This window comes from Triturus cristatus, chromosome 4_1 (genome assembly GCF_964204655.1).
Source record: "Triturus cristatus chromosome 4_1, aTriCri1.1, whole genome shotgun sequence".
NCBI lineage: Eukaryota > Metazoa > Chordata > Amphibia > Caudata > Salamandridae > Triturus > Triturus cristatus.
Genome location: NC_140585.1, coordinates 894,083,118 through 894,101,245, shown reverse-complemented (window position 1 = coordinate 894,101,245; position 18,128 = coordinate 894,083,118). Strand labels below are relative to the sequence as shown.

General features: G+C 47.1%; 1 protein-coding gene across 1 annotated transcript in view; it reads right to left on the bottom strand.

Annotated features, from left to right (window-relative positions):
• LOC146855753 (NLR family CARD domain-containing protein 3-like) overlaps positions 1–18,128 on the bottom strand; it is a 203,160-nt gene that overhangs the window by 29,987 nt on the left and 155,045 nt on the right. Inside the window, exon 3 of the mRNA XM_085653670.1 lies at positions 4,405–4,572. Coding sequence (XP_085509796.1) covers positions 4,405–4,572 — 168 coding nt within the window. The remainder of the gene's footprint in view (positions 1–4,404; positions 4,573–18,128) is intronic.

The following is an 18,128-nucleotide window of genomic DNA, read 5'->3' as shown; positions in this document are numbered from 1 at the left end:
TTGGTGGGTGGAGTGTATTTTGGAATACAGTCGTTGTTGCCTTCCATTTCACCTACTTTTTCTCCTAAACTAAGTTCTATTACCACTGTTTCTCCACATTCCTTTCATCCTCTGCCCCAACATGAACAGGTTAGACGTGCGGAATTCATGAATAACTCTTTTGTTCAACTCCTACATCAGCATCAGTTGGTGATGAATACTACCAACTGTTGGGTGTGTGGGTTAATGCCACATACCATGGATAGGGGTATTCCGTATTTGGTTCTTCCTTACAGCTCCCAGGGGTCAGCTCGAGCATTCCAAACTATGTTCCGTAGTGCACTAGATTCCTACCCCAGTCGAGAGCCACGTTCTGCAAACTTCGGTCCTGGTCCGTACCACAAGCCTTTGGCGATAGCGATTGCTGATTTAGATAGAGATATTTTTGATGCATCGCTTATTCCAGATGAAGAGGTGCAAGCATATAAAGATCTGAGTGAGGCTGAGTATAGTATGTCAGTGGGTGATAGACAGCTTAAGAGCTCGTCTCCAATATGGATCGTACCCCACCTCGGTAATTTCTGCTTGAAAGGTTTTGGTCGAAATCCGAGAGCCCAGCTTGGGAAGAGTGCTTGTACTGATACGTATGTTTTACCGATGCTCTCTTCCCCTGTTTTCCTGACTGCCAAGGGTACCTATTTTGTATGTTATGAACGTGCATATACATGGTTGCCTCGTGACTTCTCGGGTACCTGTTATATTGTGAATCTTTTGCCACCGACTTTTACGGTTGCCTCAGACTATCACAAGACTAGAGTTGTGAGAGGCGTTATTAGCGAAGAGGACACTGCCGGTCAAGAAGCAGGAGATTTCTTTAAGGGTTTCTTGCCGTTTTGGGGACCTATGGTTAATAGTAGGAACCTGAGACAGTTGACCCGCGTGGTAGAATTGACTGCTAACATAACTGCAAGTGCTCTTGGTAATTTAACAGCAGAACTTCAGGCGGATAGACTCATGACGTTGCAGAACCGTATGGTTCTAGACGTTGTTCTTGCAGATAGAGGTGGTGTGTGCAAGGTGATCCATTCGAGCTGTTGCATTTTCATCCCTGACAACGCTTCAACTGTTTATCAAGCCATCTCGAAGTTACATAAGATCTCCGAGTCCATACACGTGGACGAAGGTGGTTGGACGCTTCTAGGATGGTTTTGGGGCTTGATATCAACTTGGGGTTGGAAGATTCTGATGATCATAGGGATTGTTGTAACGTTTCTGTTCACGTGTTGTCTTTGTGTGCAGTGTGGTCCTGCCTTATGTGGCCTCTGTGCTACAACGTGTATAAGACGACCATCTGTTACCAAAGAGACATTGATGGATAGAATGATGTTCCAGCAACAACTGACCGATTTGATGAATATCGAAATCGATTCTGATCTCGACTAGTGCTTGCCTACATGAGGGCAAAAGGAGCGTCTGAGGTTCCGTGAGAATCGTAATGACATTTTTGGGTTTGTTCGAATATGGACGAGTTTGGTATCTACGAACCACAAATGACGAGTTTAGTGGGTGTACGCGTTTTCGCTACGCTGCTATGTATGGTTCGTCTCATTCCTGGGTGTGTCCATCTGAACCCTCGGGTTCCATTTTAGATACGGCATCCATTTTGTCTCTTGCCCTCAAGTAGCCAGCGAACGGACACTGTCCGCTTCGTGACCCTGGGATTCCCAGGCTTTCGCAGAGGACACGTGTTCCTTTGAGGGTGTCTTTATGATGAGGGGATGACACTGCAAGGGCAGATGGCTCCGCTCGAGGCTCATCTTGCCGTGCTAGTTTATTGTTTCAGTCGTGCATGCATTAGGCACAAATCCTTTGATCCTGCAATCATGTTTCCGATATTGCTCCCTACACTCTTTTCCAATCTGTTGTTCATCCTTGTTTTTCCTTTGCACCTGTTTCTGTTCCTTCTCCTAATTCGTTTACAGTCAGAATGGAATGTGCTTAATGTGGGGATAACGTGCTTTCACAGTTGGGAACCGGCAATGCTGCTGTAATTATGTTCCGGGTTTTTGAAAACATGAATGCGACCCTTTGAAGTTTACTGTGGGAACTGAGTTGTAACCTTTTGTTCGCCATGTTGTTCAATGACGAAAATGTGTATAAAAGGATAGATCCATTTTTGCAATTTGAAGCAGTCTCTCAGAACCTACACGTTGTGTACTTCTTGCGATTTCTGTATCCCTGCAGTAAATAAATACTGATCTTTGACGCCGCAGGAAGTGTCCCGTGTCTCTGTGTTTTGTACGCCGGAACAGGTAACCCACGAAGGTGTCAGGTGTTGTCCCCGGCACCGCTGGGCCTTAGAATAGCCCAGTCCTTCAACATGTTACTGTTAAATCATCTACAGCCAAGTATAAGTCAAAATCTAAACACATTTTGTTACCAATTGTCATTGCAGTATACACAAAAAAGGCCTGAGAAGATTTAAAGACCAGCAGGGGGCGACTCCCCTCTAATGTAATCTAGCAGCCCAAAAATTCAACCTTGGGTCTAGAATGAGAATGGACTGTGGGGGAGTCCCCTTTAAAGGACGGTTTCCCTCACCCACCCGTAGGTGGCATGCTTCATCATTGGGTCACAGTGCGGGCTACAACCCCCTCACTGAGAGGGAGGAGCTCAGGGATGTTTTATGGTATGGCCAAGAGGTATTGTAAAACCTTTAGATGAGACAGGTGTGGAGGGAGTGAAAGGGGGTGTGGGGGTGTGAAGGTGAGCTAAAACGAACTCGCTGGTGTGTCGGAATAACCTTTAACAGGACACCCAGAGGTCAGGATTAAAAGAAGTGGGCTATGGCAGGAGGATTCAACCTGTCAAAGACTCTCTTACTGGTCAAAATGTTTCAGCCTTTATACCCTCCGTAGAGGTGTTGATGCTTTCTTCGGGCCCATAGCGTGCAACCTAAAGTGAATGACTTTTTACGTTCTTTATTTCCGTTCTTTCAGAAAGAAAGGTTGCTACTATCAGAGTGGTTGAAAAGCATTGCTTTGGCAAATGCAATTTGTTACCTACCCAAATTTGTGAGTCAAATAAACCTCTTTTCAATCATTTATTTTCTTTTCATCCATTTACAAAGGATAGGAAAAAGAATGGTTGTATAACCATGAAGGAAAATACTGCGTATAACGTTTCCCACTTTTTTTCTGGAGGTTGATCTCTATTGGGATAGCTTTTGCCATTGAAAACACACTTATTTGTTCGAATTATCAAAGATTAATCATTATGATTGGATAGCCGTATGATGTTCAAAGATTTTCTTTCAGTGGTTGCTTTTCTCCCGTTTGTTTGAGTTGTAACTCTTTCTTATGACCCTCCATATATTCTCTGGAAGGTTCTGTTAGGTCTGCCATTAGGCAAGATCTTTTGACTGTACTAAAATGATACTTATAATATACTTACTTGAAGTGCCTTTCTGCCACTTCTCTTCACCCATTGGTCTGTTGTGTCATTCACATTTTGCTTCCGCCCACTACAGCATACAGCATGGGGCAATGGGTCAACCTACTTAAGGCACTGGTTAGCTTCACTTTGAGTGATTGTGTTTTGCTTTTTCACAAGGAGAACATCCTCACACAATGCCCTTGTGTTTGTTTTTACTTTATAATTACTTTAGTGTTGTCTTTGAGGTGAGCACAGGGCCCCCTTCAGCTTTATCAGATCCCATCTCAGACTTATGCTGTTGTGAATTCCTTGCTGGAGTGGCCTTATTTATCAGCATACTGCTATTTCACATCAGCTCACATGAACTCTGAATATAAGTTAATCAATGTGCTCTATAAATCTTGCCAACCCTAATTGCTATCGTTCCAGTTGTTTTCTTTCTTTCTTGTTTTCTTTTCTTTCTTTTCTTTCTTCTTGTTTTCTCTTTCTTTCTTTCCTTCCTTTTTCTCTTTCTTTTTCTCTTTTTCTTTCTTTCTTTTTTCTCTTTCTTTCTTGCTCTCTCCTTTTCTTTCTTTTTTCTCAATTTCTTTCTTTTTCTATTTTATGCGCTCTCTTTTTTCACTCTTTCTTTCTTGTTTCTCTTTCTTTCTTTTTTGTCTTTTGTTATTTCCATGATTTCCTTCCTTCCTTCCCCCTCCCTTCCTTCTTTCTCCTTCCCTCCTATACTGATTCCCTACCTCCCTCCCGTCCTTCCTTTCCTTCTTTCAATGTGTTGCGCAAACACTTTACACATGGCCACTGGGATAAGCCTGACTGCTCTGCCGAGCTACTAAGGGTTTGCTTGGGTGTGTAACCCCCTTACCTTGACTACAGTGGTGGGTTCTGCCTGGCTTAGGTGCATACCCTAGCCAACCAGAAGTCCAATTTCTAACACGCAGACATTTTTGAGTATTATGAGTATACATGATTTGAATGTATGAAAACACTTACTGAAGCTCCTCGAGTGTCTCGTTATTCTTCAAACTCTGAGCCATGCTTCGTGTGCCAAAGTCACTTATATTGTTATCTTTCAGAGACAGGATCCTCAGACTTCTGTTGTTTTCAAGACCATTGAAAATACGTTTAGCGCCAGAATTCGCCACACAGTTGGTTCCTAGCCTACAGAATACACACATGTAAGGCCCATGTTAATTTAATGTAATAATATTCATTTATTTCAACACAATATGCTACTTGTGCACAATAATTTTAGACAACTAACCCACAAAGGGTGTATGGTAAAATGTAAAATCTGAATTCTCTAGTTTTTTAATTAAGCTGTGCTTCATCCATTTTCACCCCTGTCCTGTTTTCAGCCTGGCTCTATCCTTGACACTGCACCTGCATCAACACTGGTAAAGAATCTAGATTGAGACATTGTAGGATGCGTAAACATGCAAAGTCAGCACAAAAGAACAGCTGATGTCTGCACTGGGTTTCGGGTGTTTGTTAAACAATGGTAAAGCCTTAGATAAAGTTTGCTCAGATAGCCTATCTTGTTGTGCAGCTTCAGGACGCTACAGTTACACAAGGCACCAAGGTTGTTGATTCTTACCGATTGTCTCATTTGTGTGTTCTTCCCAAAGCTCCATTTACCTCTGAGCGTTCCTGGTCTGTGATCTTTACTATAAAAACCCATGTAACCATCGTTCAATGTGCTCTCTCCTTGGGTATCTTGATGGTACTTGTTGGATGGAGACTTATTCATGAATGCTTAATAAATGACCTATGGGGGAGGAGCCTAGCGCTTGACCAAGATGGCCGCGTGAGCCTTGAGCTCCCGCGACCCTCGCGCCCTCCTGCAATTATCCTGTCCTAAATCCTGATTTTCATGCACGGAATCCTGCAGATGAGTCACAGCTGGGGCGATTGACGTTGTCCGGGCTAAGATCGCCCACCGGGAACCGAAGTTGTGCATGGTGGAAGATTGCGGCCTACCTCCGAAGGATGCCAGGGGCTTGCGTTGGCAGGATGCCCGGCCACTAATTGAACAACAGCGGCCTCGGGAGGTGTGAACTGGCGGACGGGTGCCGCTGCACTTTCACTTTCGCTTTCTCGCCCTTTGCTTGCTCTGGGTTGGGAGTGCTTCATGCCGGCCCCCTGCTGTCTGGAAGACCTCCGCTCGGCCCTGGCTGGCTGCTGACGTCCTAGTTGACCCGGTTTCCTCTGGCTGAGTGAGGGACGCGACTGACCGCCCTGCTGTTCGAGATGTCGACCAAATCGGAGGCAGACAAGTCGAAGTCTAAGACTACCAGGCGGGGAGGCTATACCCAATCCAACAATATGGATCGCTATGCCCAGCAGAAGGGGTCGCCTGGTGGATCGGGAAAGTCGCTGGAAGCACAGAAGGCCGATTCATCCCCAGCCTCGGAGTTATCATTGCAGGATATCAAGGGGGCGATAGATGGGATGCAATCTTCGATTGGGCGACAATTCGAGACCCTGGCGCACAAGGTGGACATGATTTTGGTTGATGTCAACTTGATTCGCGCGGACCTGGGCAAAACCAATGAGCGGGTCAAGTCCCTGGACCTCAAGACTACTGGTCTCGCGGACGATGTCTCGGAACTTCAGGCCGCGAATGACCTCTCCGCCCGCCGGCTTGAAGACTTTGAAGGTCGGGCCCGGCGCAACAATGTGCGCCTTATTGGGGTCCCGGAAACTTCGGAGGAGCTCTCCGTGGATTTACTCGTCGAGGACTTGGTGGTGAATCATCTTGCGCCTAAGGGCCTTGGCAAGTTTTTTGCGGTGGAGCGGGCTCACCGAGTGCCTGGCGGACGGCCTAAGGTGGGAGCCCCCCCCGAGGCCGATTGTCGCCCGGATCTTTAATTTTCGGGATCGAGACGCTATCCTGCAAGCATCGAGGGTGACAGGCCCGGTGCCTTTTCAGAATGCCTCTGTGAGCTTTTATCCTGACTTCACCCAGATGGTGCAGAAACAGAGGCAGAGTTTCCTGGGGGTGAAGCGGCGGCTTAGGGAGATGGACCTGAAGTATGCCATGCTTTTCCCCGCCAGGCTATGTGTGGTGTATGAGGATCGGACTTTCTTCTTCGAATCACCGGACATGGCGGGGGACTGGTTGGATGCGCTCCCTCGGCGACAGCCCGGCCGGGACCGCGTGGATGGAGCGGAAGGCGGCCGGGATGGACAGAAGTGATACCTCCGGTGTCGGTCTGTTTTTGACTCAGCCCCGGGCAGTGACTCGTACCCTACAGCAGTAATGGGAGGGCGGCGGGGGGAAGATAGGAGCTCTTTCCTCCCTTGGGGTACTTTTTGTAGATTTGTTTTTGATAGGGCGACAGGCACACTGCAAGTTGGGGGGGCTTTGTAAGCTGACGCAGGGGTGCAGGGAGGGGGGGGGATTCGGGATGTTGGGGTTGTTGTTGGGGGTTGTTTTTTTCTTGCAAGGCGTAGCAATGGTTGTCAGTATTGTCCGATCGTGGTTCTCCGGGGGGGGTGGAGGTCTCTTTGTGTTTGGGGATGGGGGATAGGGGCTTAAACATAATTAGCTGGAATGTCAATGGCTTAGGGGATCGTATTAAACGGGGGATAGTCCTGCAATTCTTGAAACGGACCTCGCCAGATGTGGTCCTCCTGCAGGAGACCCACCTTATAGGGAATACATGTTATGCACTTAACAGAAAGGGTTATTAATTCATTGCTCACTCGGGGTTTTCCTCGGGCTCCAGGGGTGCGGGCATACTTGTTAGAGCTTCCCTACCATTTGAGGTTGACTCCACCATCGCTGATGACAGGGGGCGCTTTGTGGCTGTGGCGGGGAGGTGGGAGGGCAGAACGTTGGTATTGGTTTCTGTTTATGTCCCTCCTGCCCTGCAGGCCTCCACGTTTGCTGATCTGGGCAAGGCCTTGTTGGAACTCCCCGAAGGGATGCTAGTGGTGGGAGGAGACTACAATGCGGTTGGGTCTGGAATGCTAGATAGGTACCCGCCCAGGGACACCGGGGGTGCTCAGAAGTGGCTTCCCGACTTTATAGATACTTTTGGTCTGGTAGACTGTTGGAGGCTACGGCACCCCACTCAGAGACAATATACCTTTCATTCCGGGGCCCACGGGAGTCTCTCTCGGATCGATCACTTGCTCACTCTGGCTGCGCACGCCTCATTGGTATCTGAGGCTAGGCACATGGCACGGGGCATTTCTGATCATTCGCCGGTGTGGGCCCGTCTGGATATTGGCCGGGTGGTGGGGGGCAGGGTGGCTCCCATTAACCCCTGGTACTTTCGTGACCCCAAGCTGCGCAGTGCGTTGCTGAAGACAGTTGATCACTATTTTCAAGATAATCAGGGTTCAGTTGAATCTGCGGTGTCCTTGTGGGAAGCTTTTAAGACTGTATTGAAAGGGGAGGCCCTTTCCTTGGTAGTGGCCGCCAAGCGGCGGAGAGACGCCGAGGTGACACAAGTAGAGGACGAGATAGCGGCTTTAGAAGTGGCCTTGGAAGAGGATGTTGCAACGGCCACACTGCATAATTTGAGCTTGAAGCAATTGGAATATAGGGATCTGGTGACGAACGCTGCCAAGACCCTCAATAGGGAGCTGCAGGGTCGATTGTACGATGTTGGTGATAAGGCCGGGAAATTGCTGGCGTGGTTGGATAAAAAAGAGCGTGTTAATCGAGTGGTGCCGGAGTTGTCGATGGATGGGGGAGAGGTTGTCACTGACCCCGACGGTATAGTTCAGTGTTTCTCGGACTATTTTCGTACGGTATACACCTCGGTCTCGGATAGGCCGACTGAGGACTCGTGTGACCTTCTGCGTGATATCGCTCTGCCCTGCCTTTCTGCCATTGATAGGGATGACCTCGATGGCGATATAACTGTAGACGAAGTGGCGTGTGCTATCCGTGCGTTGCGCTCCGGTAAGGCCTCGGGCCCAAATGGTTTGCCGATTGAGCTGTATAAGCTTCGCCCGGATAAGTTGGCGCCTCACCTGCGCGCCATGTTCGTGGAGGCGCGGGTGAATGGGTTTCTTACGCTTGATCAACGGCTGGCGACGATTGTGGTCATACATAAAGACGGTAAGCCCCGGGACAGGTGTGGCTCCTATCGGCCGATATCACTTCTCAACGCCGAGCCGAAAATCCTTGCTAAGATCCTTGCTAACCGCCTGGTCCGGGTGCTTGGCGACTTGATCCACCCGGATCAGTCGGGCTTTATCCCGCACCGTAACACTGCACTGAATCTTAGACGTCTCCATGGAGTGATTGCTAGGACGGGCACGATGCGAGAGCCGGCTATTGTGGCGTCCCTCGATGCCACGATGGCCTTCGATACGGTGGAGTGGGCATACCTGTGGGCTGTGCTAGCCAAGTTCGGCTTTGGGCCTGGATTTGTAGGCTGGGTGAGGTTGCTCTATGAGGGGCCTCTTGCTAGCGTCGTGGTGAACGGGCGGGCGTCGACACCGTTCGAGCTCGGGAGAGGCACCCGGCAGGGTTGTCCCCTGTCGCCGTTGTTGTTCGCCCTTGCTCTTGAGCCGCTGGCGGCGTGGATACGATGGCACCCCGATATACGTGGGATTCGTTGGTCGCCTGACCACGAAGACCGTATTTCACTTTACGCCGACGATATTCTGTTATACCTCGCCTCGCCTAAGAAATCTCTTATAGTGGTTTGTGACGTCTTGACTTCTTTCGGTAGGAACTCTGGTCTTGTCATCAATTGGGGGAAGTCATACTTGTATGTCCTGTGTGGGGATGTCCCGCCTGTCCCGCGCCACTGCTCGATCCAGATAGCCCAGCAGGGTTTTTTGTATTTGGGGATCTATATTTCCACCGACCCCATTTTACGATACGAGAAGAACTTGCTCCCTCCCTTGGCACGTCTGCGACGGGACGTGGCGGGCTGGCGGCGGTTGCCGCTTTCCCTCCTTGGCCGTGCCGCCCTGTTTAAAATGATGTCTCTTCCCCGTTTCCTCTATACCCTGCAGAATACCCTTGACTTGGTCCCGGCCAGTTATTTCCGTGAGGTCGAAAGCCACCAGCGCGCGCTATTGTGGGAAGGGCGTCCGCGCATAGCGATTGCTAAGTTGACGCTTCCATGGTATGACGGTGGTATCGCGCTTCCAGACATTCGACGTTATTATTGGGCCACTCAGTTGAGCGCGATTAACCATGGTGTATACGGTCCGGCGCTGAGCCCCAGCTTCGCCATGGACCGATGGTTACTACGTGGGGGTAATTACCACAGAGCGTTGTACTCGAAGTCGTCGGACTTAACCCTTACGGGGCCCACCAGGGTGGCCGTGCATGTATGGAAGGTGGCGACGGATTCACTGGGCTGGAAGGGTAAGCTTACCCTTGCCACCCCTCTGTTTGACTCCGATATTCTGGGAAAGCTTTGGCATACAAAAGGGTTTGAGAAATGGGACCTGATCGGCATATTCAGGGTTGGAGACCTTTTGGTTAAGGGTAGGATAAAGTCATTCGAGGAGCTGCAGAAGGAATACGAGCTGGGGAGCACGGAGTTCTTCCGATACGCTCAAGTGTGCCACGCCTTGCGGTCAGTCCTTGTAGAAGGGGAGAAGGTGCCTGAGTCCTCTCCGTTAGAGGACCGGATCCTGCATGGCCATATGCCAGAAAGTACGATCTCGCTCATTTATAAGAAACTAATTAATGTTCGGGCGGATCTTCTTCTAGGGTTGCGCGATCAATGGACCAGGGATGGCCTCGAACTCGATGATGAGGATTGGCAGTATGCAGTTTCTTCTCCCAAAGAGGTCGCGATCCCCGCGCGCCTGCGGCTGGTGCAGCTTAAAATACTCCATAGGGTCTACGTGACGGGGCCCAGGCTGGTCCATATGGGTTTCTCTGAGGAGGGCTTATGTAAGAGAGGCTGTGGTATGGTGGGCACCTTCCTACATATTATTTGGGAATGCGGTGCGATTATGGAGTTTTGGAAGCGAATCCACGATGTGATGGGGAGGTGACGGGCATCGTCATGCAGCCTGAGGCGCGGTGTTGTCTCCTGAATGTTTGGGGTCCTACTGACCACGACGCGGCACAGACTCAATGGGTGACCCTAGGGAACATGGTGGCCAAGCGCGACATCGCTCGTCTGTGGGGCTCTACTAGGCCCCCTACATTGACAGCGTGGATGGAAAACATGGATTGGAGCATGTTTAGGGAGAAGACAGTGTATTGTGCTCGAGGGCGCCCTCGGAAATGGCACTCTGTATGGGGGCGATGAAACCAGTACAGAGGGGGCATATGCCTGCCCCCAGACCCGGACCCGCCTGAGGAGCAGCTCTCCCCTTAGCTTTCTTTCCGGCTTTGTACTCCTTGCTGGTATGTGTTTGTCTTCTTGGTTCTCTGACTTCCCCTCCTTTCCCTTGCTATCGACCTGTGTCTGTTGGACGAAATGGGGCTCGCTCCCCCTGATGGGAACCCTTTTTATGCTTTCAATACTTATCGCCTTGCTTGTGTTTAGGTTTGGGTTTGTGTTTATTTAAAACTGAACCTTTGACTCTCCTGTCAGTGAAATGTGGACACTCGCATGTGTTGTGTTTCTAAAGCTGCCGTACCTCCGGGTTGTCGGCTGAATAGCTGTGTCACTGATTTAAAAGAATAAAAGTTTTTGAAAATAAATAAATAAATAAATGACCTATGGTTTGACTGCGCTCCAGTGTCGATTCCTCCTTACTTGTTAAGAACCCGTGGCGAAATGGTGACCCTGCACCAGCAGATTATTAATTAATCTGTTCCACAAATTGGCACCCAACGTGGGGCCCCATCAAGGGCTTGCAGTCGGACCCGGGGAGGAGATCAGGTTGGTAAGACGAACTTTGCTGAGGGGCGACCCACCTGAAGAGACTAGTGTTGCTCATGGTCCAAGGTGATTTTTCAGTTCTCCGACTCTGATCTTCCTGGCAGCTGCTTGCCTTGACTGGGGGCTTCGTACGGTCATTTTTGGATCAGGGAGCATTGACAGGATCGAAGACTACACATAAGGTAAATCTGTATTGAACTGGTTCACTTGGTTAGAATTTGTTTTGATATCTGTTTTGAAATTCGTCTTGGAATCGGCTTGGCATTTGTTTTATATCCGTTGGAATTTGTTTATGAGACTTGCGTTTGAAACTTGCCTTGGAACTTGCTATTTGTTTTGACTAATATTTTTTCTTACAGGTAAACGTGAGAATATTTTTTCCCTTTCTCTCTGTTTATAAGTTTTTGAAATATAAACATGCCTGTGATTAGTAGTCTTTGGAAATTTTGTTGTTGCTGCTACGATAAGCAGAGCATTTTGGAAGCAAGTCAGCCGGCGCCACCAGAAGGTACGCCGAATTTTGAGATGTACATTAAATATGGTATTTGTCCCATCATGATTAATACATTGTGGAACAAATATACAAAAGGGGATCCCCAGTTACAATGGCCATTAGAGGGAACCGTGGACCCTCATAAACTCAAGTATTTGGAGAATCGATTGTTTTTAAAGAACGTTAGGCCAGCCATGTTTGATAGTTTGCGCATGTGGAGGAAAGAAGTGAAGGAGAGGCAGCTCAAGGCAGAGAAGGTACAAAGGAAACAGGAAAGGAAGACAGAGTATCAGAAGTATAAGGAGTATAAGGAATTGAAGGATAAGGAGGTTTAAGAGAAAAAGGAATGTTTAGATAGAGAGCATAAATTATTAGTATCTAAGGAATACGTAGTTAGATCAACGGTAGCAGTTCAGATCCACCAAGAGGATGTGGACTCAGATCTTGATGGATTATTGATTGAACGACCCCCATCCCTATATGCACCATTGATACCCCCTCCCCCTGGACCATCGAATGTTGTTCCCCCTGTACCCCCGGTTCCCCCTCCTTTGCTCGCATTTGTCCAGCTCCCTATTTTCCAACCAGTACCAGTACATTCCTTACCCCCTCCAACCCAGGCCACTGCAGCCCCACCCCAGGCCTCTGCGCCGACACCTCAGGCCACTGCACCTGAAATGACTAATGATCCCATACTTCCTGCATCTGTCCTGACCCCTCGGGTTCTTCGTTCTACTGTATCTGTTTCGTCAGGATGCGATAAGGTTAATGGTATTAAATTGGTAAAGTAATCTAGAAATGGAAGTAGAAGAAATGATAGATCAGATACAGGATTTTTCTGAGGGCGAGCTTCTTTGTCTTATAAATAAGCTTTCTCACCAACTTATGGTTCAATGGGAGATGACTACAGGACGAAATGGCCCAGGTGATGTTAGAGCTATTAACTGGCAATGTCAGATAGGAGCCTTCCCTGTAAGTAGAGTTAATACTGCCATAGCAACGATAATTGGATATCGTAATGAACTCTCTTCCTCTCCCTGGATAAAACCTATGAGGGAAGCTGCACCACAATTTATTCCCGCAAGAGGAAATGCAGATAATGATGACCCTAATAGTCCTGATGTTAGAACCCTTTTTTTGTACAATTGGATATATACGCCCTGGAAAAGGACGGATGTACTCACTTTAAAAGCCTCTTTACCAGACATACGGAAAAATCCTAGAGGATTTTATAATGATGTACAGACAGCCATTGATTCTTGTGTCATGACCCTAGCAGATATTGTTATGTTTTTGGTATGATCCTACCACCTGATATGTGGTGAATTACCCGGAAACAAGAAGATCATGCTGTTGATTTGGGAGGAGACTGGGCTGCCATAGTAGCGGCTGATACGGATAGGAAGCCTGGTAAGAAACCTAGTCAGCTCATACTGGATCTTCCTAGAAACATACTTACTTACATAAAAACGATGGTTCCAGCCAGAAAAATAGATTGGGCACTTCTCACGGTCTGTAAACAAAATCAGGGAGAGTCCGTCCCTGATTGCTTTACTCACTTTGAGAAAGTGTTCCACAATTTTAGTGGGCAAGATACATCTACACCTATGGGTGCACATTTATTTGTAGATCGATTTGTGGGAAATTTACTTCCAGAGATAGCTGTTCGCTTAAAGAATTTCCGAGAGTACATGGGCTTCAGTAACCCCGAAAGCTATATTAGATATGGCTCAGGACTATCAAAATCAGATGACCACTGAACAAGAACGGAGAGAAGGAAAATTAAAAGTTAAAAACTAAAGTAATGATGGTTCAGGCCTATGGAACTCAAGGTAGGGAATGGTAATTGAGGGACAGCAGCCACAGCAGGTTCAAACTCCAGACAGAAATAAGTCAGGAAATTATTTCGATCATACAAATAGTCAATATTCTGTGGAGGATGGGGAATCAGAAGAGACTGTGAGAACACATTTTGCTTAGGACAACATAGGACAAGGAGGACCAGTTGCGATACCTGTAGATCAGTCAGAACCCGATGTAACAGCAACCATACTTGGGCAAGAACAGAAGTTTATAGTGGATACAGGGGCAACATGTAGTGTGATATCTCAGAAACTGGTCCCTGGGACACACTTGCCTGGCCAAGTGATCACATCGATAGGGTTTGATGGAACCCCAACTCCTAGCCCTGTGTCCCAAAAACTACCTTTGCAGGTTGAGAATTTCATCACTACAGCCCCCTTTTTGCTCCCCCTACATGCTCCAGATAATCTGATGCGACTTGATCTTTCGAAATATTTCCATGCTACTATACATTGTTTCCCCTCTGGAGTACGTGTTATTTTTGGGAAAAAGACATTGCCTAAACAATACAATCTTTCTTAATGTTCGGATCTTGATTCTGTCCCTGCATGTGTTTGGGCTACTGCTGACACAGATGTGGGAAGAGTGGACATTTCCCGAGTACATATACAATACAGGTTTGGGAGGATGCTTCCTTACCAAGGGTCCCATAATATAAAATATCAAAAGGAGGTGAGGATGCACTGATATCTATCTTTGATGACATGATACGTATAGGAGTTGTTGAGGAAGTTTCCTCTAATGTATGCCATAGTCCCATTCTCCTCATTCTAAAATGGGGTGATGGAACAGGGGATAAGATTTACAGATTTGTGATTGACTTAAGAGAAGTCAACAAAATAGTGATTCCTCAATATCCTGTCATTTCTGATATTACGACTTTGTTGACATTAATCCCACCTACAGCCACTGTATTCTCTGTCATCGGCCTTAAAAATGCCTTTTTCTCCTCCTATACATGAAAACAGTAGATTTCTTTTTGGGTTTTCATTACGGGGGTGCTCATTCAGATTTTGTGGGGCTCCACAAGGGTATACAGAAAGTCCTAGCATTTATAGTCAGGCACTTGAACGACAGTTGGATGAACTACTTTTGGCACCAGGAGTTACACTTGTGCAATATGTCGATGACATTCTGCTAGCCGCAGACACAGTTGAGCATTGTAAAGAGGCCACCCTCTCCCTATTGCATCATCTCTCTGTTAAGGGACATAAAGTTTCAAAGAATAAACTGCAATATTGTCAATCTGAGGTCACCTACTGGGGTCACCTCTTGTCTAAGGAAGGTCGTACTCTGACTAAAGACAGATTCAAACTATCCTTAAAATTCCTATTCCTAGTACTCAAAAAGAAGTCAGGGCACTTATTGATATTACTTCCTACTGTAGACAGTGGATCTCAAATTTCTCCCTTATTATCAAACCTCTTTTGTCCTTTGTTACTAAAGACATTCTCTCTCCTCTACCATGGACATCTGAATGTCAGGAAGCATATCAGCAGCTTCGTGCATCCCTTTGTTCTGCTCCAGTGTTAGGCACTCCAGATTATGCTAAGCTTTTCATATTATATGTACACGAGAGAGAAGGATGTGCATTGTCAGTTTTGACACAGCCATATGGTAGTTGGTAGTAAACATCGTCCATGTGCTTATTTCGCAGCTGTATTAGACCCAGTGGCCAGACGACTCCCAGGTTGTCTCTATACGACAAACTGAAGGGATAGTATTGAGTAACAAGCTTATTGTTATGGTACCCCATTCTGTAGATGCACTCCTGAATCAGACTAAGACACAACACTTGACTAGCGCTAGACTCACGGGCTATGAACTTACACTTTTGGCACCTCATATCACACTCAAGAGAGGTTTAACATTGAACCCAGCTACATTGCTACCTTTGCCAGCTGAACAAGCGCATGATTTGCACGACTGCATTTTCCTAACAGAAGAACAGACTAAGCGAAGAATAGATCTAAAGGATACACCTTTGTTAGACCCTGAGGAAGAACTATGGGTGGACAGATCTTGTTTGAGACTACCTGATGGCACCACCTCTGCATCCTATGCCATAACCACATAACAAACTGTGGTAGAAACAGCCCCTATCCCACAAAAATCTGCCCAAGCAGCTGAACTCATTGCGCTTTTGAGGGCTTGTGAACTCAGTTAGGGATTAAGAGTGAACATTTACACAGACAGTCAGTACGCATTTGGTGTGGCACACAATTTTGGCAAGCTCTGGAAGGAACGGGGATTCCTAACCTCCCATGGTTCTAAAATACAACATGGCTAGGTAAATAGTCTTCTTACTGTTCATTGCCAAAAAGTGGAGCTATTATCAAATGTAGTGCCCACAAGAAAGTTAAAGACAAGGTGGGTCAAGGAAATGCGTTTGCTGACGAAGTTGCACGAGATACTGTAGATACTGTAAGTGCACACACAAGTAAAGTATATGTATTACGATCCCAAGCTGAAAGATGGGAAATCATGTATACAGAGATCAAGGAAATACAGCAGTGTGCCACTGAACAAGAAAGGGCAGAATGGCAAAAGGAAGGAGAATTAGATGTTGAGGGATGCTGGAGGTCAAAAGATATGTCAAAATGGAATTTGCCCTATGCCTATGTATTGCCTTTTGTGACTATGGCTCATGGACCCGCTCACGTTAGTGCCAAAAACATAATTTCCTAATTGAATCCAGTCTGGGATAGTCCGCTTATTCGGAAAACGGCTCAGCATTTGGTTAAAAATGGTATGACCTGATTACAGCACAATCCTGGGAAGGGAGTATCAGCCCCAACTGGTGGATTTTCTCCACCTCCGGTCCCCTTCGAAGCGCTCCAAATGGATTATATTCAATTAGAGCGTTGCAATAATTTAAAATATGTACTAGTGGTGGTTTGTTCCTTTAGTAAGTGGGTAGGGGCGTATCCCACCAAAGACAACACAGCCCTGACAGCAGCTAAAGTTCTGTTAAAAGCGTTCTTCCCCCGTTTTGGGGTTTGTAGAGTCCTATGGAGCGACAACTGCCGCCACTTTACTAGCCAGATAATAGAGTACCTAATGAAAGGATTGGGGGTAAAACAGAAATTTCATGCTGCTAATTATCCTCAGGCAGCAGGTTTGGTAGAAAAGTAAAACGCAACGTTGAAACTAAAATTAGCGAAGATCCAAGCAACAACGGGCCTTAGTTGGCCATATGCTCTGCCACTCACCCTACTATCTGTTCGTTCCATCCCACACAGTAAGATTGGACTTTCTCCCTATGAGATCGTCTTTGGTAGGCCTATGAATGTATGGGGACCCCCGAGACCAAATATGATTAAAGAAATACCGTACCCTGTTTTAAGTGATTACTTGAAAGACTTAACTGAAAAAATGTCTTTGATTCATCAGTAGGTGCGTGAAGCTATTCCCGACAAATGGTCCGGTTCATGGTCTCCAGCCTGGGGAATTCCTCTTAATTAAGAATTTTCAACGCTTGAAGAACTTGGAGCCCTGGTGGAAAAACCCGGAGCAGATTCTACTTGCGACTCGAACTGCAGTCCGTGTCACCAACAGACGCCATTGGATAAATGCTGCGCACTGTAAGCGCATCCCAGCAACTGTTCTCCAGCCAGAAGGCAGAAACGATCTGAAAGACATCTTACAGACTCAAAAAAGTGTTGCTCCTCTGAATGAAGATACTTTGTTTCCTTATCAAACTACTCCTTTGGTAACAAGGTACGATTTGCAACCAAGGAAGGGAAGGAACAGATAGAGATACTGGTGGGCCGATTTTAATTAGTGGAACGGTTCGGCTGCGACACGGTGGGATCACAGAATTGGCTGAACTAGGTTCAGAGGGGATTGTGATACGGGTTGAGTGGTGCCTGGGTCTCTCTCCAACCTGTGGTTGTATCGATACCGAGAAGGAGAAATGCAGAAATTGGGATCGAAGTTGCAGTTGCAAAACAAAGACAAGCCTCTGTGTACTCTGATCATACTCTCGATAATCTTGGCAGCAGTTTTTTTGGACAATGGAGAAAATGATTCCAGCACGAAATTTCTTACCTATACTACCCCTCTCCCCGTTGAACATCACTATTTCACCCTTCCCTATCACGAACAGAAGCACCGCATGTCCTACCTCAACAACACTTTCATAAAGATGTTGCATAATACTCACAACGGTACTAACACTACCAACTGTTGGGTGTGCGGAATGATGCCAGTTCACAAGAAAAAGGGAGGGACATCTTTCATTCCCTTGAAATTTTCACATAACGGCTCCTGCAGAGCCTGGTTCGCACTGTTGTGGGCCTCAGAAATTGCTAACATTACTTCAGCTGGTGTGGGAGGACTTAATGCCAAATTGAGCAAAGTCTGTTGCCCCGACGAGGAAGGGGACCCACAAGCCAAAGGAGCAGCATGGGAAACGGAGGAATATCGCTGAGGAAATGCCTCCACACGCTATGTCTTCCCTAACACTCAAACAACCAAGGGTAATGGGCCACCTGTTATCGCTGTGACCAGTGCCGGCTTTTGGGCGATGCGAGCAG